Genomic DNA, 24,000 nt, shown 5'->3' on the forward strand with positions numbered 1-24,000 from the left:
TCAGGGCGTCAAATGTCTCAGTACTCGGTCAGTTGTGTGCCTAGTTATTGCACTTTCTGACTGTATATAGTATCCAGTTACAGTGATGGAGAGTTACTCTTAACTCGTATCCATAATTATGCCCTTTTTTCTACATTTAGTTATGGCTCAACACCCGAGTTTCAAATTTGCATATTTTCTTTTTCTTTTTTTTGCGTATCAATCACGGCAACGATGCATTCAAGCACTGTCTAACCAGAAGTCCAAGCCAAACAAATTCTCTGAACTCTGCTGTGACGCGTGCCTCCTCCAGATTTGAGAGCCCGTCCCCACGTAGTGTTGTGAAAGACTGTTCGTGCACGTGCGCTACCAAGAGGATGTACCGTATTTCCCCGATTATAAGTCGCACCTTTTTACATAAAGAACAGGGTAGAAAGGGGGGGGGGGGTGCGAATTACAAACGAGCATGACTTACTACTGAAGTGAATATATGGAAAAAAATAAGGCTCAAACCTGAAAATGGGGGTGCGACTTATAATCGGGAAAAGACGGTAAGCCCAAGAGTGTGCAACTCTGCATTACAGAGTCTGGCGCGGCGCGCTGCCTGCAGCACGGAGCCACGAGCTGTGAGCTATGGCATCATTATTGACCTGCTATGGTTTCCTGTTTCCAAATGCCGTTCACGCAGGCGTGAACACCAATGCTGAAACAAAAGAAATCACAGAATCATGAATTTCACTGCAAAAAAGCTGTCAAGAGTTAGGAAACTAGGCCAAACACATTGATACGGAGACAGAGCATACTGAAATACCGTAAAAGCCCGTGCATAGGCGCCGGGCGTATACAAGGGCACGGGTATTATTTTGGAACCGGGCGTATACTTGGAATAGGGATAGCAGTAAGTATTGGGTACCAGACCCTGTGCATGTACGTGTACTGGTGTTGCCGGCATACCTGGGCGTATACATGGGCATGGGCGCTAGTTTGAAACAAAAGCGTTGACTTCCCCTGACTGGGCGTGTACACGAAGGGCGGACGTAATGGACGTAATTTCGAGTGGGCGTATAAAGGGGCGTCTACGGTATAATCCACAATTCTCGGAGACTTCGGATGGGTGTGTACTTGATGCGTCGCGCACAGGCACTTCCTTTGAATGTATCGTAGAGCGCCTGGAATCCTTTTAAAGGCTAAACCGCAGGAAATCTCAATCCAAGCAGCTTGATCGTCATTTCACTACCTAAGGGGCCATCCGTAAATACCGATATTTATTTAGATACAAAAACTAGTCGTTTCTCTTCAACCCCCCTCCCCCCCCCCCCCTCCCTCCCTAAGAAACGAACACATACAAGCGATGCATAGTATCGATATTTTTTCTTTTCGTTTCTGGACGTGCCCACACATACAAACTGTGCATCGATATTTTTCGAGAAACGAACAGGCGCTCAACCCCCTCCCCCCCCCCCCCCCCTAAACGACTAGTTTTCGTTTCTAAATAAATATCTATATTTACGGATGGCCCCTAATGGAGATAGTGTGCTGCGCACAGCAGATATAGCACGGAGACCAGAGTTGCACACTCTTGGGGCTAGGTACTCTTGGCGGTACTGATAATGAAGTGCATTGATGTACAATTGCGCGGACCGACCCCAGTTCAGATGAATGTCGAGCAGTGTGTCCGTCTCTCTGTCTCTGTTGTCCGCCTGTTGGAACCTGGCTGCTTTTGTCTCCCAGTCTCCCGACTGTTTGCATCTGAATCCCATATAACTGTCTCTGCCCCCCCCCCCCCCTCCTCCTGCCATACATGACTACAAACCACATTTCCCCTCCCCTGGCCCTGTTACCTCAGTGTAGAGGTGTTGCGAAAGACGACGCCATAGTGATGAGAATTCCGGAATCGCTTACGGGTGCCAAGTACTAGTACACAGCGGAACCGCTCATGGACGCTATTAAGTGCATGACCTGTGCATGACGGTGAGTCGCTTGTGTATCGCTTTCATGCGCTGTGCCGCGACCTGGCCATCCTTGCCATCACAACTAATGATGCAATCGCATACGGTAAACCACACCTAAAACATACCTACGGTACAGATTGGGGATGACGGCCAGCACCGCGTGGATCTCCGTAGAGCCGCAAACCGCGCAGATGTTCTTCCTCGGCTCGTCGCTGTGCGTGCGTAGGCAATTCGGAACCGGAGTGTCGAACTTCAGCTTCAGGGTCACACAACTATCCGGGGACTCAGATACAATTTCTATAGACAGATTCACATCACAACAGAATGAAGTCAGTTGCAAGTTTGCTTACACGGAGCCAAACTAATTCCAACGAGCAAAGCAATACAATAAAACTCTGTCTTTGGCAACCAGTGTCTTAATATTGGGAGAGAGAGAGAGAGAGAGAGAGAGAGAGAGAGAGAGAGAGAGAGAGAGAGAGAGAGAGAGAGAGAGAGAGAGAGAGAGAGAGAGAGAGAGCAGGAGACAACCCACCGGCTAGCTTTTTGTTCAGGTACCACTTAGACCTGGACTCGTCTACCATGGCCAAGAAGTGACCGTTCCGATCCACGAGGCGACAGTTGCTGTACATCGGCTTCTTCCTGCGCTGCTGTTGCTCCATGGACGCACACACTGCGTCAACCTCCTTGCCAAGCTCACGCTTCGTCTGCGCCGGCGGTTTGGAACCATCAGCAGTCGCTGCGCCTGACTTAGCGCGCTGGTCCTCCGCAGACAGCTCCTCGCTCAGGCGCACTGCCTCGTCTGGACTGATTGGCTCACTCATGCTCTGCAGCGCATTCAGAATACAATTCATAACACAGACATAGAGGTTAGAAAGAAGGGGTAGAGGAAGGGAGGGAGGGACAGAGAGAATTCGCTTTCTTGTTATTGGGTTCTATGCCCGTTTGAATTTGCGAATCAAAATAAAATAAAATAAAAGAGAGAGAGAGAGAGAGAGAGAGAGAGAGAGAGAGAGAGAGAGAGAGAGAGAGAGAGAGAGAGAGAGAGAGAGGAGAGAGGAGGGGGGGAGGGAGAGGGAGGGAGGGAGGGAGAGAGATAGAGGGAGGGAGGGAGAGAGGAGAGAGAAGAGAGAGAGAGAGAGAGAGAGAGAGAGGAGAGAGAGAGAGAGAGAGAGAGAGAGAGAGAGAGAGAGAGAGAGAGAGAGAGAGAGGTAGATAGAGAGATAGAGAGATAGAAAAGAGAGAGAGAAGTAATTGCCGGAGTATGACGAGCCCTCGAGTATAATGTACCCCTTTTTTAACCAACATTTCGACCATTCAAGGGGCATTGAGAGTAAAATGTGCAGCCTAATTTTGAGAATACATTTCTCAATACGCGCCTCTCTCCACTCCCCCTGGAACATGGTAAAGAATGATGCAGCGCAAGTCAAGGCAGCTTGCGTGCAGAGACTGTCACAAGCGACAGCACACTTACAACAGCCTGATTGCGACTGAACGACACCAGCTGCTTGCTGTCGGAGAACTGCTTGAAGAGTCGCACCAGCTGCACCGCCGTCAGCCCCGCGCCGTCCAGGGAGCCCTTCATCTTGTTGAAGATGTCCTCCGCAATGGTAGCGTCGCGCGCAGCGTAACTGACCTGCACGGAACAGAAGAACAAACAAGGCCGATCAAGGCAGCTCCAAGCAGAGAAATGCCCAATGCTGCTAACTGATAATTGATGAAATGCGTGAAACTTGAAGTCACAGCTACACAGCCTTTAACCTCCACTGTACATGTACGTATAACATCAGAACATGTACTCGGTCCGCGTCATCAATATTGTCGCTTATCTTTCGACAACTTGAACTTAGACTTTGGACAACAACACGTGCACTTGAGGTGATAAAACTTGGCACGATGGAAGGTAAGGTATACAATGACAACTACTGAAGTAGCTATGAGGAACTTATTGTCCAAGGAAGGGTTTATACTTATTTTTCAAGTAGTGAATATTAGAGAACATGCCGGGTCATGTGGGTAGGCCATACAAACAGCGCTGGGCCGCGCAGTGCCAAAACTCAGTACGTACCCTCAACCGTCAACGTGTATACGCACACATATGTACATACGTATCCGTTGTCTGATGATTGCCTAGCGGCATGAAACTCAGAGTTACAACCAACCTGAACGTCCTCCGCTGAGTCTGCTATGCATGTACATACGTACGTACACACAATCTCTCTCTCTCTCTCTCTCTCTCTCTCTCTCTCTCTCACACACACACACACATGCACACACACACACACACACACACACACATACACACACACACACACACACACACACACACCACACCACACACACCCTGTCCTGTCCTGTAGAGCCACTACCACTAGGGTCACATGGGCCCCGGAGGAGCAGCAGAGAGAGAGAAAGAGCACGCCACCCGATGGCACTCCAGATGCGAGACTAGTCGGAACCGGCGAGAGCAGATCCAGATATGCGGGCACTTGTCCCGTTCTCTGGCCGTTGGACGGTGGCAGTGCGTTGAACAGCGATGGCGGTTGCGTCCCTGGGTTGAGCGGAAACAACGATTGCAGATGTCACAGTCAGCATTGCAGCAAGTCCGAGCGGTAGTGTTATCGGTGACAACAGCAGCTGGTTCGGTCGGTACTGGGCACGAGGTGGAAGCGGAGCAACGATGCATAGCCAAGCCTCCGCGGCTCCGGAACCAACGATGACACCGAGGGCACTGACATGCACCTCTCTGCTCCGACACCCCCCCCCCCCCCCCCCACACACACACCCACACATATCCACACCCACACGTACTGGAGGGGGGGGGGGGGGCGCGAGGCAGCCACGCAGCCTAGACCGTTTTTATTTTCATGTATTACAGTCTATGCACAGTGGAGTCACCGTGTGCACATTGGTATGCTGTGCTTAGCCTTCTAGCCTGTCGGTTCTTCGGCACTCCGTTCCTCGGCGCCTTATGCCTGGTCCACACGGCGCCGATTTTTCTATGAATCGTACGAAAAATCCTCAAGATCGGCGCGAAACTGGCCCGGTGTGGACGGTGTTGTCGCACGCGTTTCCGACAAATTTGTGTGTGCGCATAGGTAGTCAGACCCAGTCGGCCGATTTCATGTCGGAGTCGGTGTCGAAGCATCGGCGGAAAAATCGGCCTAGCATTGTTACAGTGCTGTACATGACATCGTGTACAGTACTGTCGGTCGCCGAAGAACTGGGCCATGAGGGGCCAGCCTCCTAGCCTAGACCGTTCTTATTTCCATGTATTATAGCCTATGGGCAGTTGAGTCCTCGTGTATACTTTGATATGCTGTGCTTGACGAAATTCTAGCCTGGTCGTTCTTCGGCGCTCCGTTCTTCGGCGCCCGACAGTACCGTAGGTCATGTCATTCACTGACGCAGAGCACAGCACAACGGTAGCACCGACCTGTCCATCGGAGAGAGTAGTTCGTCCCCAGTCGCTGACTTGGTAGGTCTTGGACAGGCGGGCCTCCGCAAACTGGCCGGCGAGCATGCGCAACGACATGCCGTGAATAGTCGTCTGACAGCACACGCTGCAGGCCGACAGGTGAACGCACGCACATAAACACACAGACACGCACGCACGCACGCACACACACGCACACACACACACACACGCACCAAAAATAAAATGCTTTCACAGCAACTTGAACATCCACACAATAATACATCATCGACAAGACTCGAAACTTACAGCAGTTGAAACCTGATAACCAAACCACACAGCTGTTGTGGTCCCGTTACACATATCCACAAGTAGATAGTACTCTCATGAGGCGATTGTACCCATGTACCCGATCCGTTCTTGGATCGGTTATCCCTACACATTCCCATACTGTGTACATCATATGCATCCCGGTAGGTCATCTTTTTCTTTCCTTGTTCTATGTACATACGTGTACGCTCGTACCTCGGGAATCAGGACCCCGAAGTCACGGGTATTTGGGCGCGTTTCAGTGAAAATATTACTACTGTTTTGTAACTTTGTTTGTGGAAATAGTGACATCACACGCCATATCTATGGCCTTTGCCCAACAAAATGTACGCGGTTCTCAACTACGGACATGTCAAAGTTACGGGCAGTGTTCGGTCCCGGACCGCTCGGATAAACGAGGTATGAGTGTAAGGCTCAGTCGTTGTCTGCAGCTGTACAGCGTAGTTTTGTTGTTGATGTTGAACAAACGCAAACGTTACAGCAGCGAGAGCAGAACTAGATGTTGCGTGGTCAAGAAGAAGCCTTTATTCCCCATCCACAGCAGTGTATAAAGTAAGGACATGAAAGGTGTGTGTGTGTGTGTGTGTGTGTGTGTGTGTGTGTGTGTGTGTGTGTGTGTGTGTGTGTGTGTGTGTGTGTGTGTGTGTGTGTGTGTGTGTGTGTGTGTGTGTGCGTGCATAATGAGGGCACGTGCGTACGGGATGTGCTCACCGTGCAGACTACTGTACTACTACAACACTTGACGCCGGATACAGTTTAAAACGCTTCCTACTACAAGTACATGTATTCTGAGGAGGACATGGATTGGCTGCCGAATAGTAGTCCACTAGAGTTGGACAGGTGCACGCGCAGGTAGACTTACGAGACGACGTGTGCAAGGTTGCGCAGGTCCACACAGCCGGCCACTACCTGCTGGTGCTGTTTGAGGATTGCCTGGCCATCCTCCACAACGCCCACGCCCAGCTTCACTAGACTGGACAACACAGAAAAAATAAACGCAAAAAACACGGTTTGCGTGAGACTCGGCCGGGGGCAGAGTTTTCCGCATCCGTGGGAACGCCGCCACCTCCAAGGAGTATGTAATCAAGCACACTCAGGAGGTCATGATGGCTGAATCTTGCTCGAGCCTGCAGCCCAAGGGCCATAGGTCCGAGGGCTGCAGGCAAGGGCAAGATTCAGCCAACATGACACAGACAGAGCGTGCTTGATTTGATTTCTTACAGCACGAAGCAACATATTTAGGGAAGGTCAAAGGTCGAAAGGTCGAATTATTCCCGAAAAGACGTCAACGGTCCTGAAATTCACGAGATGACGTCAAACGGTCCTGAACTTCCAGAAACGACGTCAAACGGTCCTGATGGCCTGATTATGCCCGGGGCAGGAAGACCGCCTATTGGCCATGGCCCCGGCAACGATCACGTGTCATGTAAGAATCAAGCCTTAGGAGCTGCAGCTGCACCTTGATCCTTGAAGAAACACAAAATTTGCTACAAAAATCAAATGCACAATAGGACAGTGACAGTCGGTTCAAATATTAGAGAGGTTCTGGGGTACGATTTTCCGTGCCAAAATCCGTATGGGCTCTACGGATTTTTTCGAGGCGTGCTCCGTACGATTTTTCGGCACGGAGAATCCGTGTGGACTGGCTTTCATACGAACCATGTTTCGTATGGAGATTTTGCGTCATCGGGTGCAGAACGATTTTTCGCGTACAAATTTGGTACAAGAAACATGGATTTTCGGCGGGAAGTTTTGATTTCGGTACACATTTTCAAAATATAAAGGCATAGCGCGGGAATGCGACGTGTTAGCGATCGTAACCTAGGCAATGACGGCAAACACATAAGTTCCGTACTCCGGAGCATTTCACTGCTCGGAAACGACGTATAAAAAATCCGCAGCGCCTCTACGGATTTTGGCGCGAAAAATCGTACTCCGGAACCTCTCTATTGCAGTTCAGGCACAGAGCAAGGGTAACAAGGCAATCCTCATACAACTGAAAATGTGCTACGTTTACCTGAAACTAAGCTACAGGGCGGAAATCCCCGTATTTCTCAAGGAAATGAAGTGCGCAGAAACATGTATAGTAATAATATTTAAAAAAAAATGATAATCTATAGCCATCCAGTAGAGTGCCGATTATCCCCAACCCTCGGGGCGCGGGGTTGTCTCCAGGGTGTTTGGATGAGGAGTATGTTCGGATAAGGACACACATCAATCTAAACCATGCACATTCCCATCTGTTTTCTTCATTTCTCATTCTCTTCGGCAGTACCACAGGAATTAGACACGCTTCAGCTCTTCAAAACGACAACATTGGGACAAAATCTGATGCCAACATGTTGCCATACACCCCATGCGAACCATTCTCTTGCGCTTTGGGTGAGGAAAATCTGCAAAACTCATTCTCGTCCCTTGAATTCGGTGCATACAGGCATTTCGGATAATTGACCGTTCGGACAGTTGACATTCGGATAATCGGCAGTCAACTGTACACAATCTCCAAGCAGCTAGCTGTTTCGACTTGGTTTACAAGTCTCATCAGCAGAGCTAGGTGGAGCCATCACTGCGCTACAAGAAACACAACAGTTTGACTCCTCTTAGCTCACCCCTTGCTCCGGAGTAGGCGCTTGAAGTTCTCCGGGAACTTGCAGAGTGCCCAGCTGCGGTACAAGATGGCACAGTCGCCCATTGAAAGCTGGATAAGTACAATGTAGCGGCCTTCGGTGTCCAGTCCGCAAACACAGGCACGATACTTGCCATCACCTGGTAAGACATGACATCAACAGCAGATGATATTGATTGTCAACAGTGAGGAAGAGAGAGGAAGAGAGAGAGAGAGAGAGAGAGAGAGAGAGAGAGAGAGAGAGAGAGAGAGAGAGAGAGAGAGAGAGAGAGAGAGAGAGAGAGAGAAGAGAGAGAGAGAAAGAGAGAGAGAGAGCAGGTTGGAACACACGAGAAGCAGAGTGTACTCGCATAATCTCCGGAACAGCCCATAACGAAGAGACCAGTGCAGATTTTGAAAAATCTTCAGAGACCATTAAAAAAATGCATTTGCCAAAGGCAACCCCCGTACGTGCCTTATCGACATCCAGCGTAACTATTTGCTGAAACTGCATTTATCGTGTGCATACTAACCATCCAAGCCCGACATCAGTGGCTCCTCCGCCATGTCCAACACCTTCAAGATGTCTTCAGACGTGACATCCTCTGCAGAAGAGAAAAGGCCATATACGGGAAGGCTCATTGTCATTACGAAGGACGAGCATGAGGCGTTAGCTGCCGGCGAGCCACACAGTGCAAAGCCAAAAGCACGCACTGACCTTTATCGCGAACTTCTGGTGGGCAAAACGGAAGGAGCCTAGGCAGAAAGTGCTTGTCAATCGCTGCCTCCAAGTCCTTGGCGTTGTTTGTTAGGATTGTCTGCAGGCCAGGCTTCTCGTAGGGAGGAAGATGCTGAAGATCAGGAGCAACCTTTCCAGCCTGTCCCATCAAAAAACACACACACACACACACAAGTACACACACACACACACACACAAACATACACACACACACACACACACACACACACACACACAAACATACACACACACGTGCACGGACACACACACGTACACACACACACACACACACACACACACGCACGCACGCACACACACACACGCACACACACGCAGACACGCACACACACGCAGACACACACACACACACACACACACACACGGTTTTTAATCTCCAGTGCATGGTATTTTCCAGGTCCCTGCCGCACTCCAGGACCACTGGCAGAGACCAAAATTATAGTAATTTTGCGATGGAAATGAAAACAAATCCCTACATGATCAGTAGCACTTGTGTCATGGAGGCACCATCAAACCTTCCGCGTCCCAGCAAAACTTTAGTGAGTGTGAACATCGCCAAGGATACCTGTACGTACTGTAGTTTCCAGCAAGAGTACATGAAGACCAGAGTGTGCAGCTCGGATGGGTGGCTGTCACGGCGGAATTCCGTGATTACATCATTTTAGTGATGTAGTGCGTACAAGCAGGATTCAAGCAGGTCTTTTTCTGCACAACTGCAGCTCAGTTGTACGCACTACGCGATTTCCCGCCTCAGATCTGGGCCAAATATGATGTAATCACGGATTTCGCCGTGACAGACACCCATAGCAGAAAAGGCCCCAAGCTGCACACTCTAGTTTTCATGTACTCTTGTTTCCAGGGTATACGCCGCACTGCAGTATAAGTTGCACAGTGAGAGTATAAGCCACAGACAGATATTTTGTCACGAAATACAGACATTTACCCTATGCATCGTCGTGCGGCCCATACTCCGGCAAATACGGCGAGTTGAGCCCGTTCATTCCGACTGCTTGCTATCCACCCCAGCCTGTCCAGGTCACCGCACCCTGTGCCAACCCTGTATGACAACTTCCCCGTGTCTAACCCCCCAAGAAGAAGTGAACACTGTAGTAGTCATACTGGCCAAAGGTGAAAATAAAAAATAAAATAAAAAAAGCGTAATGAACGTCTTCTTACCTTGAACGTAACTTTTCCGGATGGCATTTTACCTATACTTTTGCTTGCCCAGTTCTTCTTCACCGTGGGCAGAACCATTTGTGACACACTCTCGCGGAACTCGGTCTCCACGCCTTGGGCAATGTCGTTAATGATCTTGCGGTTCTGCTCCATCCGGCTTTCTACGCTCGCCAACCCCTCTTCGTCCAGCGAGTTCATAGTTGACTGCGAGGAAGCCCTTGCAAACTGCAATGCAGCGCTTGTACTGCCGCTGGAGCAGACGGTGTTCTCCCGCCGTCGGCGCGAGTGATCGCGCCGCGCCCCGCACCCATAACCCCGTCTTGCCACCGTTGCTGCCGTGGCAACTGGTTTCCTGGGCATCGTCGACGTCACCTTGGCGACGAGGTGGTGGCAGTAGCGCTGGTAGCAGGAGACAATAGACATCTGCGGGGACGGGCACGGATGGGTCAGAGATGCACCTAGGAGAATTCAGAACGAAAGAATAACACTGCTTTTACACTGTTTTCACACCTTTGCGACAATAGACACCAAGAGTACATAACCCCCCAAGAGTGTGCAACTCGACTATGGGTGCTGTCCCGAGAGAATTTCAAGTTGACGTCATTTTTATGATGCACTGCGCACTGTACATGGATTATCAGACGAATCCGGAGCGTGTCGTGGACCGAAGCCCATCTGATCCTGTACAAATTATTGCAGAGAAAAACGTGCGATGCGTTGACACCCGCACGCATGTTGTAAATCACTGGTGCAAGGAGCATTGCATCATAAATAATGACGTCATCTTGAAATTCTGTCGGGACAGCAGGGTATGTTGGAGTTGCACACTCTTGGGGGTATGTACTCTTGTAGACACCCTTTGAATAGCAACAAATAAAGTTATGTAACGGTATTAACGTAAGGGGAAAGATACCGAGATTTGGGTTCGACCGTTAGCAAGAAGCACTCTAGTGTTAGTGCGCTGTTGCCATGTGTATAGCTCATATTTCACGCGCTACAACCATTTATGGCGCTATATAGAGGTTATGCGATACACGTCTTATAGTATGTTTGCCACCCCAAATTATTCTATATAAGGGGTTTCTGTACCCGCTTTGGGCATTTTGCCACCCCAACTGGCTCCTATATATGGTGGATTTGACGTTATCGCATAACCTATATACGCGATACAAGGTGAAATGGGTACGCCCTACGCAATATTTGGCGAAAACGAGTACCGTTGGTCACAACGATACATCAGCACCCGTAACGTTTTTACGCTGCAGCTTCAACGCTATTTGGTACATCAAGGTACGAGTACCGTAAAAAAAATAGCGTTACCGTGGTTTGCTAAGGGTGTCTAATGCAATCACTCTTGCACCCTTGCAGATACAGTGGAACCTGTCAAAGACGACCGCTCATAGGACCTTCAAAGCGTGGTCTCTGTTACCAGGTGGTCTCCTTATACAGGGTCAATTGACTGGAAATAGCATCACTTGGCCCTGGTTTCAGTGGTCTTCAAGGACAGGTGGTCGCCTTATCCGAGTGGTCACTTTGACAGGTCTTACTGTATTGTAGTTTTTGTAACTTTCAATCATGACATTGTAGCTTTGCTTGAGCACATACCATTATTATAGCAATCAGCAGAATCAGCGAAGCGGACATTGGACGTAGTGATCAACAAGAAAAAACAGTCATTACAGTCAGTATTGTGCTAAGTGAATTGCTGCATGTTCTGACTCTTCAGTATCTTGCTTATTAGTGTTAGCGTTGGACAAGCGACAGATAACGTGTCAACTATTATAGCGATATAAAAATGCGCTCTCACGTCACAAACATTGCAACCAAAGCACTTCGTGAAGTAGGTTTTGTGTCCAAAACGCTTCGGTCGCAATGATTGCGACATGAGTGCAGACTTTATATTGTTCATCGCCATTAAAATTCGTGCCCAACGAAAATCCGACCCATGAGTCAAAAGTAGGGCTGCGTTTTCACTTCATTTACATCATGCACGGTGGGAAAAAAACCATCCGAGGGAAACAATGCGCCTTGGCGCTGCTTTCGGCACGTGAGTCAGATTTCATTGGCCACAACTGTACTTATTATTTATTGTAACATGGGAAATTGTGGGCACAAGTTATGCGATCGAGTCCACCAAGCAAACCAGATTTTGAACAGTCAGATGTGCACAATCTAGCACAAACACTGACAGGGAGTACTGAGACGTTCCACGGCGTGAAAGTCAGCTTGAGCACTGCCCGATAGCGCTAACCAACGGCCTTTCAACTTGGAAGGTTCATGGATATTAGTGATATTAGTGCTAATTCCAAAGATTCCCCATGTTACAAATTTTTCCTTGGCTCACCATCTGAACTATTTTATCATCAGTGCAAATAGCACTGAGTAGTTACACACCATGTATAAAAACCAACATTTGCTGCTGGGAAGAAAGATTCACTATTACTAAGACCCCATTGAGTGATGAAAAGTGTACATGGCTCAATATAACTGCACATTTGGACAGGCGCTATTGTCAAGTGCGAGTGGCAATGTCAGAAAGACGATTTTACTGCCGTGGACCTTGACAATTTTTTTGTAGCCTTTAATACAGGAGTGCATTGTGCACTTAGGGATGTGTTGAGTAATCGCTTTTCCCCGGAAATTTGGTTTTTTTTTATTATTGTCTCCGCCAACACAGGTAGTAGGAAGAGTACATGAAAACCAGAGTGCGCAGCTCGGGGCATTTTCTACTATGGGCGTCTGTCACGGCGGAATGGACCACTTGCCATTTGTACAGATCCACGAAATCCCGTAGACCCGGAAGGGTGTTGAATGTGCAGGACCCTGTTGTGTTTTCTGCTATTTCCACTAAGAAATGGGGCATGAAGGCATTTCATACGAAAACCTGTTTCTGACAAAGATCTAGCTAGTCATTAGTTCTAACCAAAGTGAAGAAGCTGGAAAAGCGATTGCTTGTCATTGAATTATGACGCGAAAATTGGTCAAATGCGCATGCATAGCAGACATTCAACACCCTTCCGGGTCTACGGGATTTCGTGGATCTGTACAAATGGCAAGTGGTCCATTCCGTGATAACATCATATCTGGCGCAGATATGAGGCGGGAAGTGGCGTAGTGCATACAACTGAGCTGCAGTTGTGCAGAAAGAGCTGCTTGAATCCTGCTTGCACGCACATCACTTAGATGATGTAATCACGGAATTCCGCCGTGACAGCAACCCATCCGAGCTGCACACTCTGGTTTTCATGTACTCTTGCTAGTACTCTAGTGGGTAGTGTTACCATGGAAACGCCGTGTCTCTTCGTATCCGCTTAGTTTCTACAGGGCGTGGCTCTTGCTGAATACCCACAAAGCTCAAGTTCCGTTGCGGAACGCTCCCATGGTAACACTGCCTGCTATAGTACCCATTTCTCTCTCTCTGTGTCTCTCTCTGTGTCTCTCTCTGTGTCTCTCTCTGTGTCTCTGCCTCTGTCTCTGCCTCTCTCTCTCTCTCATCTCTCTCTCTCTCTGTCTCTCTCTCTCTCTCTCTCTCTCTCTCTCTCTCTCTCTCTCTCTCTCTCTCTCTCTCTCTCTCTCTCTCTCTCTCTCTCTCTCTCTCTCTCTCTCTCTCTCTCTCTCTCTCTCTCTCTCTCTCTCTCTCTCTCTCTCTCTCTCTCTCTCTCTCTCTCTCTCTCTCTCTCTCTCTCTCTCTCTCTCTCTCTCTCTCTCTCTCTCTCTCTCTCTCTCTCTCTCTCATTCATGAATCTATTTCTCCGTTACACGTAACAACATCGATCACTGCATTTGCTTACTTCGTCTGAGTAAGAATGACATATCCCTGAAGAGTTAGTGGAGTACAATGTCCATTCTGCACTGCACAGCAGAAATCCTGCCACAAACAGCCAGTGGCACAACTGCAACACCCAGTTCTTAGTTGTACTTGCAATACGGACGACAACTGAAGCAAAGGGCGATGAAGTACTGTGTATGCTGTTCTTCCTCCCTAACTGTCCACTGAGCTCAACAAGACCTTCCGAGTGCTCTACATGCACTGTTTGCTTCCTAACCCTCTTATCTCGGAATCGAAAAAGCTGCAAAGGGAAAAGCATTCGACTGTCAAAAGCTACAAAAAATTGAAAATAATTTGAAGATTGAGATCTCAAGAAGCAATGACGCCATTTCCCGTTGTCTAGCCAACGACCACATGCACGTGCGGCCAACGCGGTTTTGGCCCGCGTGAGTGCAACGCAGACAGAAATGGAGAGAAAGGAAAGGTTCAAAGAGTTGGAGAGGATTTGTTTCATGTTTTAGTTAGAAAACTTACCCAATCATTATGTTCAGGGCAGGATGCCACAGAATGTTTGCTGCTGTGGCTGCCAGACAACCAGTGTGTTTGGGACCCGTGTTTCACACATCCAGATCTGCAGCACGCCATTGTTCGAACACTTCTCCTCAGTCATGCTGGAGCTGTGATGACACGATCGACGCTGAAGGATTCTTCTGTGGCTGCGAGAAGAACGTCGTGCTACCAGTGAATCCGAAGCGAGACTACTTTTCTATTCTCGGCTGGTGAGCACCATTGGTTTGCATTTTCTTCTGAGGAAATCCTAGAATCAAGAACGCCACACGAAATATTGCACAGTATAAATATTCTTTTATCCCAATCATGACTTTCGATCAGTTCTCTTCAGGAAACCGCAAGGCTATAAGGCTATAAATTATTGCAAAATGCCAAGATGAAAGTGTAGACGATCGTGCTATCATCTCTGAGCACACACGTTTAAATGAAGACGTTTTCACACCTTTGCAACAACTAAAGCTTTGTTCCTAAAGTCTGGTTCTCATTTGACTGGCACGACGATACGGGATGTAAGAGCCTGTCGGGAAGGCCTTAAGGCTGGGGCGAGCTGGTACGATCAGTACGACATTACAGGAATAGCTGTTGCAATGTTCAACTTCGATCAGCGCCGGTCATAAGGTAATGTGTGTGTGTGTGTGTGTGTGTGTGTGTGTGTGTGTGTGTGTGTGTGTGTGTGTGTGTGTGTGTGTGTGTGCATGTGCGTGTGTGTATGTGCACTTGTGCCTGTGTGTTTTGTGTTTGTGCAGCACACGGTCATTCACGCTGGACTCGGCTGAACTGCAGAAATCGTTTCGCCGCCTGCAAACTCAGCTGCATCCGGACAAGTTTTCGAATCAACCTCAGGTACACAATTTCCCTCACATGCCATAGCTGGTGAAGAGACCAGCGTGTGGGCTCAGCAATCTCCGGGTCTGTATGACCACTATGCTTACTAAGGGACAGAAAAAACTACAAATCTCAAGCTATTCATCACCATTTGAACAGGCGGCGAGGTTTCTCTAGAATTTCTCTTGAATTTGTTTCGTGACATCTCAATAAAACCTTTGTGAAATGACGCTTCAGCTGGTTCTGTTTGTTATTGCCATCCTTAAAATTCATCACCATCATCATCAATAAGGACTCCGAAAATCATGAACCAGTTTTCGGAGTCCTTATTGATGATGATGGCTATGAATGGCTTGAGATTTTTAGTTTCTTCTGTCCCTGATAAGCTTCCTGTCTCCAAGAAAGTTATTCTTACAAAGAATAGAATTTCTTAGGCAGCAAATGTGTGACAACTGTTACCAGGGTGGTGTCAACGACCACTCCAGGTGGATCCAATGGACTGCAAGAAGCTTTTATCTGTACACCCAGCATTTCATGTCAGGTTACCCAGTTTATTGATATGCATGCGGTTTTCCCACTTGCTAGAGTCATTGGAAGAAGAATTTTAGCTAAAGGGAGAGGCTTATTTCTGTGTGTGTTGCACTGTGTGGTTTCGTGTATGCGTGGTGGCGGTGGTGGTATATGTTTGTGTTTGCTTGTGTGCGTTTGTGCGTGTGTGTGTGTGTGTGTGTGTGTGTGTGTGTGTGTGTGTGTGCACGTGTGTGCATGTGTGTGTGTGTGTGTGTGTGTGCGTGTGTGCGCGTGTGTACGGACTATCTGCACTGGTGTCTATGATCTGTGACTGTCAGCAAGCACAAACCTACTCCGCTGACCAGTCATCACTCGTCAACAATGCATTCCAGACGCTATCATCGCCATTATCCCGCGGCCTCTACATGGTAAGGCAATCAGTGTTTCACCCAGAGTGATATATCGAAGCAATATGACCCCCACCTCCCTACTTCCCTGCTTTTCTTCAACATGTGGTCATCCTTTTGCACGCAAGTTCAGCTAACGCAGCTTGTGCGAGTGTCACCAAACCCTAGTCATGTTCAGGGTACAGTGAAACTCGAATACAGTGAAACTCTAGTGAGACCCCCCTCCCCCCCCCCTCCCCCCCTCCCCCCCCCCTCCCCCCTCCCCCCCCCCTCCCCAAAGTAAATATGTTTTCGCGTCCGATAGAGAACTCACGACTCCCGCTAATGCCGCGAATAACTCCGCTCACTGTGTTCGGTGTTGATTGCACCGCGACGACGACAACTGTTTCTCTTGCTGTCGTGTCCGTGCATTGTACGTCTTTCTCGTGTCCAGCTGCAGCTGGGCAACATGGCCGTGGAGGATGGCACGACATCGACCGACCAGACGTTTCTCATGCACGTCATGGACCTGAACGACTCCCTGGATGCCATCGAGTCGGAGCAGGATCTCACGGAATTCCTGCCCGAGGTTCAAGGTACGGTGGTGAATAAATTGTGCCAATGTGAGCATAACGCGCTTAGCCGCGGGAAAACGATTTTGCTGAGTTTTTGTTTTTTTTGTTTATTTAGAGTCGAAGAACAAACAGGCAAATTTGCCTAATTACATGATATCGACTAAAAAGGAGAATAAAGTATAAAAAAGCCAATGAAGGTAATGACACTGAGTAGAGTGGGTAATGATACTGAGTAGAGTGGGTAATGAAGTATTAAAAGCCAGTTAGGCCAGTAAAGGAAGTGATAATACAGCGGGCAGTGGCATTACTGAAAAGCAGCATGTGCTGAGTGACTTCAGAGTTTTTTCGCTGCGACAAAGGCGTCCGTTGGGGCAGTTTTTACTGTACATCTGTACAAGGGGCATGAGGCATTTGGCTCGTGATAATCTTGGACAATGCAGCGAGTGCGTGCGATGACGCACTTGAATCGATTCGTGAATGGAATCTCGCGCGTTCAAGTCGCTCGATTTTCGTGTCGCAAGCGCCGGAATCGATCTGTGATCGATTCAAACGATTCACGTGGGATGGTGAGAATAGCCAGTGGTGCTTCTGGTTCAACCGGGCAGCGCAGTGGCGGGTAAAGATGCCGCGTGTTGAAATGTCTTCCTTGCCTAGGGAGCGTCTGTTTCGAGCGCTTCATGTTGTTTTAGCTGTTGACAGAAAATCAAACTATTCTTGCTAGTGCAGTTTCTTTTTCTTTTCCCATAATGGACGGTAGCGATCAAGCTCAGGGGCAAGCTCAGTAGCAAGCCAGGGCTTTGCCAAAACCTCTGGACCGAGTCGGAGAGGAGACGCTTCCTTGTTCTCATGGGATGCGAAGACCTTGAGGGAGGCTTTTACCAGAAAATAAAAAGCAAACACATCGGCCGAGCTCGCGCCGTGTGAGATGTTGTGGATTCGCTCACCAAAGAAGGAGTTTCGGTCACAGCTGGCAACTGTAGCGATGAGTGGAAGACGCCGCTGAGTGCCTATCGGCAAGTGGAGGATCACAACTCCAAGTCCGGCAACGATGCGAAGAAAGACTCGCCATTCCATATGGGGGGGGGGGGGATTTTTTTCCAGAAACTGGGGCAATAATAGGCGACCGGGCTTCCATCAGGCCAATGCCCCTTGTTGGTTCTGGTCTTCCCATTGATCACTGTCGCGGTGGACAGTTGCCCAGCGTCCTGCGCAAGTGGATCATCGTCGCCTGGAGGTGCGGAGGATGAAACCGATGCTACATGCATCAGCTTGGTGGAATGGTTGCTGGTTGCATGACAGGTTCACACTGTGATGAGACTGACAGCGACACTCGGTCTCGTTGTGATTCACGCCATTCGATTACTGGAGGAGATTCTGCAAGCTCCGACCATTCACGGATGGATTGAAAGATCGATTCAAGTGCGTAATCGAACGCACTCACTGCGTTATGGCCATGTTCTACCATAATACTTCTCAATTTTGGAAGATTTCCAAATCTACCATAGCTCTCAGTAAAGCGGTATCGGGTACCGAGAAATAGCTTGCCGCTGGAAATCTCTTTTTACTCGACTTGCCTATAGTTATACTTGATCAAATTGCCTGAAGACTGTCTCTGTCCCGTGCATGACGAGGTGGCCGAGTGGTTAAGGCGATGGACTGCTAATCCATTGGGCTCTGCCCGCGTGGGTTCGAATCCCATCTTCGTCGTGGTTGCTCCTTTTTTGGTCTTTTTTGAAAACTATGGAAGTTGTCTTGCATTTTGAATATCTTCCTTGCTGTCATTTTCAATACATTTGGTGGGTCAGAAGGCCCTTTTTCTTTGACTTCAGTATAATGACAAGGTCTTCACAGTATTCATCTTCTAATTCCTCTTGTTTGTTGCCGTTGTTTTGCTGCCATTCTCCTTGTACAGAGCTAATCGAATCCTGCACAGGAAAGGCCGCAGCAGCATTCGAACAAGGTCAGAAGGGGTTTCCCCTCCAGAATGGGAATGTTTGTTGGTGTGTACTGACTTAACTTTACTCACAGCGTAACCTTTCTCACTCAATGTGTTTATGGTCATGAGTGTGCATTTATTATTATTATTATTTATAATATAAGCACGTCCGCTTGCTGGGGCCCCCATTGGATGGAGGTTGCCCAGGTTCGCATGTGCCAAACTGATTATGCCAACGCCTCATGACGAAAACATACAGAGAGAAACAAATCGTTTGTGCATTTGGCACTGTTTATAGCCTTATTCAAACTATTGTATTAAAGCTTGAAACTACTCAATCTGCGGACAGAACTGTTTCGTCCTTTGCGGACTCGTCAGCACAGCACAGAGAAAACGAGGCCGAACCTGATAGCAATGAAAAATAAATGAAGCCTGAAATTATGACCACCTCCACTAAAAAAAAGCCCTGCTGAACCAACTTTGGAAAACAGACTATCTGTTGTGTTCTGAACGTGCTCTCCTGGTATTTTGTTCGTCTGTTCACGTGCAGAAAACCTGGAGGTGGCTCGCGAACAGATCTGTCAGCTGAAGTACTTTGTCAACTTGGAGCGACGCGCCAAGGACAAGCTGCTGGCTGCAGATATAGCTTCGTAGGCTGTGGGACGCGGCAATATCTGTTTGAGAATCCTTACCGTCAGTATACTATGTAGTACACTTGTGCTGGTAACACTCTCAGTTCGGTCAAGTTCAGAGTCCATAGCGTACGGAGCGTCGTGCCGAAGAGAACTGGTGGTCCAGAACGACGTATGCACGCTGTTAACACTCCAGCACTGTTGCCCAGACCTCCTGCGGTCGGTCAGTCGGCCAATCAGCGGCGGTATGGGAGAATCGTTTCCCCACACTCCAGTTCAGGCGTTCCTATCCAAGGCTTCGTTTGAGCGGCATAGACATGACAGTGTAATATTGAGCATTACAGTGAGCAGCGCTGAAGAGCAGTAGGGCTTGAAAACCAGCCCTGCGGTGTGCCTTCTGCATGGCAGACCGTGTATTCACCAATGCAGGCAGACAGACTAGCTTGCAGCATACTGTATGAAGTATGGCAGTCCATCTATTCTTGGTTGTCGTTTTCAACTTATTTAGGTACTGTTACTCAATTGGCTGTAGTCCCTCTGCCGCTGTGACTCAGATGGGCGTATCTGAAGGAGATAATCTCTCTCCCTCTCTCTCTCTCTTTCTCTAACATATCAAGCCCATTCATTTCTGATAGGTGCTTGTGCACAGTTCTCGCCGTGCACTGGACCAACATGAGTCACGTTCTGCACCGCGTGTGAATATTGAATTCCTTGCGCTGGCATGCTCTAGCTATGCCATGCTTTGGTATCGATGACTGCCCACGCGCATATTTATATAAATTTTATTTTAGAATACCAGCATGTGGAAAGTTTCGTTTGCTCTGTTTAGCTCGCAGTTTTGTGATTGACTGTTAGACTGCCCACTTGGTAACCTGATGTGGCACTGCAACATCCAGCACTATGCCGGGACCCACAAGCCAAGGGGGTACAGGACAAAATGTACCTTCATGGGCACGTATGTGGGTGCGTGCCGATGTGCAGGTGAAGTGTGAAGTTTTGCATGGTTACGTGCATGCCCGCGATGAGGCATTCCGCCGCACAATAAAAATATTGACCTCTGAAATCTATCCTCACGGATAGAATAATGCTGTGTGTTACAAACAAGTAACATGGTCCAAACATCACAGACACTCGTTGGCGCAGTTGAGCGCGGCGCTATTTACTTCATGAGGTTAAATTGTACGTGCTTGGAATACACCTGACAGAGACGTCCCCCCCCCCCCCCCCCCCCCCTCTCTCTCTCCCCACGGTTCGGGGTCACGTGCATGAAAAAGAAAGATTTAAAAAAAATTAATACATCAGCTCAAGAGTGTGCACCTGCCCACCTCTATCCATGCAGTACTGCGACCTCAGAACCTCCCATGATGTGGCGTGCTGCTGCCTGCAACCAGTACGAAGTGATTAGAAGAGAATTGAACACAAAGCAAGCTTGTGTGCAGCCCCGTATCTATCATGCACAATGTGCAAATAAGGCGTACAGGTGTATCACGTGATGCCGTTGCAGACCCAAACACGCGACATTGTCTTTTGTAGTAGTTTGCCGCATGCATCGAGCACTTTCCGAGTCGCGACAATGCGCCACGCGAGAGCCGACTCAAATAGCAGGCATTCACGCCGCTCGCGCATGCTACTTCAATGAGCACTCAGTATGTTTGTGTCCATAACCTGCTTGCAGTGACTTACTATAAATACATGTGTCAGCATTGCTAGATTAGTTTTTTTTTAAATGCTAGCAGTTTCCAATAAAAATCAGTCTCAAGTCCGATAATGAAAGCAGATATTTTGCGGCAAGTTTATCGGAAAAAATATTCCTAGTTTCCGAAAAGTGTCCCTATTTGCGACACTTGCTTATGAAGTTGATCAGTTTCATGCGGTGGAAGCGGTTCGAGATGCCAAAGTCATCGCGCAGCATCTCATCGTCCAGCTGCAGGAACAGTTCGCCGGTGACGCCCTCGCGCTGGAACTGCGCACCGTACTGCGACAGGCTGAGATCGTCGAGCTCCTTGATGACGGCGGCTATTCCCCATGCAGCCGGTCCGGTTTTCTTGCTTGCCTTGGCGTCCTTCCCAGCACCGCTTGGGCTCTCCTCGGCAAGAGAATCCCGAGCCAGGGTATCAGCGACGTTAACGCGTACGGCAGGCGTGGAGAAACGTCTCAGACTGGCCGTGGAGCGGAGCTGAGTGCTGCCGCCTCTGCCACCCACTCCGCCGACATTCCCGACCGCCGAGCGACTCCGGTACATGCCCTCCATGCTATGCGAGCTGCCGGGCATGACCTGACGAGATTGCTTGCCAGCCGTCTCACCCTGTGTGCCACTGTCGCCCAGCGTCGCTGTCTCCGAACTCTGGTGCTTTTCTTGTGTTCTGTTCGCGCCGGCTGTAGTCCTTTTGGCGCCCGGTACTTCGAGCTTGGCGCCGAAACCGGACTGCTGCATTCCCTCCGGGGGCGTGCGCTTGGGCAGGATCGGTGTACTCGGTGTGGCGCAGACGGACGACAGCGAACCCTCGGCCTGGGGTCCTATGACCCGCAGGTCGGTGTCCGCCAGGGACTCCAGGACGGCGTGCATGCACAGCTTGAGATCGCTGCCGCGCAGCTCGCTGCGCTGCACTTGCACTCGCGTTGCCATGGACACAGGGATGCGGAAGAACGTGCCCTCGCCCAGCTCTATGCCGACCAGCCATTGCGTGTCAGTCAGGCCTATGATGCTGTAGATCGGCAATGTCGTCGTGGGGGATTTCCCTTCCTCCTGCACAATATCCACTGGCTTCACGCGCAAGGGGAACGAGAGTTTTCCAGCCTGGGTCATGTCCACGATCTCCTGCAGATGGTGCTTGCGTGGGTCGACCACTGTGTCGAAAGCCACGCCACTACCCAGCTTGTCTACCAGCGGGATGAGGACCTTGGTGCGTTTGCGCTGCGCAATGGGAGTGCTCCCGCTGTCCCCGGAGGCTAGGCGGTACCAGATGGCGCATTTCTCACCGTCTTCGTTCTCCACTGTGTCCTTGGTGACATACAGAATCTCGTCCGTGCTCAAACCTTCCTCCGCGCTGAACAGAAATCCTCGACACGTTCGCAAGTACTCTGGTCGCTGTCCATCCGGCAGTCGAACCACTTCGTCTGCCGAGTGATACACCACGTTGTCCAGCCACGGCTTGTCCGCCTGCAGCAGCAAGAACTTGCAGCGCTGGAACGGTAGCGACTCCTCGAAATCGCCGCCAGTGTCATCCGTCATTTGTACCGATTGGTTTCCCTGTAGACCCACCAGCAACACTCGACTGCCGGTCTTCAGCGACTCCTGATCCTTCCAGCCTTTGAAGCCCTCCACTACGTCCACGCTCGATGGCAGCGTAGTGTCCGGCTCTTTGAAGAACTGCTCCAGTGTTCCAGCGGAACTGGCGGACGAAGATGCCTGCTCGTCGTCGGAATCCATCCTTTCTGTTCTTGACGCAATCAGGAATGACTATTGCCTCTCAATCGAACGCAGAGATATCCGAATTAATTTTGTTGGGATGAAGGATTCGCAGCTGGGAGGTGGTCAAGCTGAGGGTCGTTGTCACAGTGGCTCAATGGCGAGAATTTGAATTCGAAACAGTTCTACTACGCCACGACGAGATCTCGAGAGCAGATGCATCAAGTCATTCGCAGCGGATTAGTTTTTTGTTGGGCCACTAGCGTTTGCCAATCCAGCCAGTCCTGGCACAAGGCAACGCGATACAACGGAACGAGGACCTCCAGACGAAAACCATGAAAATACTGGTTGAAGCCCTTCAGAACATTCAGATTTTTCTGCTGTTGATCGGACCAACTAAACCTACTCGCTGGCGTCGCTCGCTTTCTAGACTAGGGAGGGACGCACGTCGTGTTAGTGAACGGTATAATGGATTGTGCGTCATAACAACACTACAAAGCAGCGGCTGAGCAATCTGCTTCTCAAGAACTCCGGGACCAACGGGAGCCGTGCCCACTACTAGTAGTACTAGTAAAAGCCGTCACGACATGTAGTCTGTCAACGACCAAGAAAGGGCTGGGCAGGAGCATGTTCCCGGCTGAGAACCTGTCAATGTTTGCTGTCAATGGCACTGTGTAGTTCTGCCTGCAGGAGAGATTGGGCACCATGCTCAAAACTAGCTTCAACTAATACTAAGTCTTGTCAATGTTTAGCTTGGCCAGGATGAGACTTCAGAGCTTGAACAGGTCACCCTAGCGCTGGAGAACACTAGATGCGGTGCCTGTCAAAACTCGAGTCAAAACCTTGCCGCCGTCGGGTCACGATCTCGGCACACACAGCCAGGGTACAGTTGAATGTACAGTCAGTGTATATGTAGCTTCCCCCTCCCCACAAGAAGTTGTTATTCGGAGGTTATGCGAAAGAACTCAAAGAAGTCATTGGGCGCTTTCGATTACACGTTTACACAATTCTGGAACTGGTGTTTTTAATTCTGGAATGACCAGAATGAGCGGATTCCGGCCTTGTAAACGAACGACTGGAATTCACAACGCATTTTATTCATGTCATGTCACAAACAAAATAGATGAATCGTAAAAAGAGATCACGTACACCCTCGCGCGCACGTGAGCCCAGCATC

The 24,000-nt window shown here is 49.3% G+C and overlaps 2 protein-coding genes and 1 non-coding gene across 3 annotated transcripts in view; 2 read left to right on the forward strand and 1 right to left on the reverse strand.

Moving 5' to 3' along the window:
* Positions 1-14,311, reverse strand: part of LOC135812213 (exonuclease 3'-5' domain-containing protein 2-like) — a 19,252-nt gene extending 4,941 nt beyond the window's left edge. The window contains exons 1-10 of the mRNA XM_065325549.1: positions 14,003-14,311; positions 10,212-10,669; positions 8,997-9,156; positions 8,812-8,883; positions 8,283-8,439; positions 6,536-6,646; positions 5,365-5,491; positions 3,403-3,564; positions 2,464-2,755; positions 2,057-2,228 (exon numbers count right to left, since the gene is read on the reverse strand). Coding sequence (XP_065181621.1) covers positions 2,057-2,228; positions 2,464-2,755; positions 3,403-3,564; positions 5,365-5,491; positions 6,536-6,646; positions 8,283-8,439; positions 8,812-8,883; positions 8,997-9,156; positions 10,212-10,669; positions 14,003-14,024 — 1,733 coding nt within the window. The 5' untranslated portion in view covers positions 14,025-14,311. The remainder of the gene's footprint in view (positions 1-2,056; positions 2,229-2,463; positions 2,756-3,402; positions 3,565-5,364; positions 5,492-6,535; positions 6,647-8,282; positions 8,440-8,811; positions 8,884-8,996; positions 9,157-10,211; positions 10,670-14,002) is intronic.
* Positions 14,312-14,445: 134 nt separating this feature from the next.
* Positions 14,446-20,275, forward strand: LOC135812217 (iron-sulfur cluster co-chaperone protein HscB-like). Its single transcript, XM_065325558.1, has 6 exons — positions 14,446-14,759; positions 15,297-15,393; positions 16,224-16,313; positions 16,726-16,867; positions 18,759-18,806; positions 19,333-20,275. The coding sequence occupies exons 1-6, from the start codon at positions 14,524-14,526 to the stop codon at positions 19,434-19,436; spliced, it is 717 nt and encodes a 238-aa protein (XP_065181630.1). The 5' UTR covers positions 14,446-14,523; the 3' UTR covers positions 19,437-20,275.
* Positions 18,472-18,553, forward strand: Trnas-gcu (transfer RNA serine (anticodon GCU)). Its single transcript has one exon. It is a non-coding gene; the product is annotated as a tRNA-Ser (tRNA).
* Positions 20,276-24,000: the final 3,725 nt, after the last annotated feature.

The sequence above is a fragment of the Sycon ciliatum genome, chromosome 3 (assembly GCF_964019385.1).
Source record: "Sycon ciliatum chromosome 3, ocSycCili1.1, whole genome shotgun sequence".
In the NCBI taxonomy this organism is placed as follows: domain Eukaryota; kingdom Metazoa; phylum Porifera; class Calcarea; order Leucosolenida; family Sycettidae; genus Sycon; species Sycon ciliatum.

Coding starts and splice junctions, on each gene's coding strand:
- LOC135812217 (XM_065325558.1), top strand. CDS start 14,524: ATGTTCAGGGCAGGATGCCACAGAATGTTTGCTGCTGTGGCTGCCAGA. Junction 14,760..15,296: donor TACTTTTCTATTCTCGGCTG/GTGAGCACCATT, acceptor GTGTTTGTGCAG/CACACGGTCATTCACGCTGG. Junction 15,394..16,223: donor AGTTTTCGAATCAACCTCAG/GTACACAATTTC, acceptor TGTGACTGTCAG/CAAGCACAAACCTACTCCGC.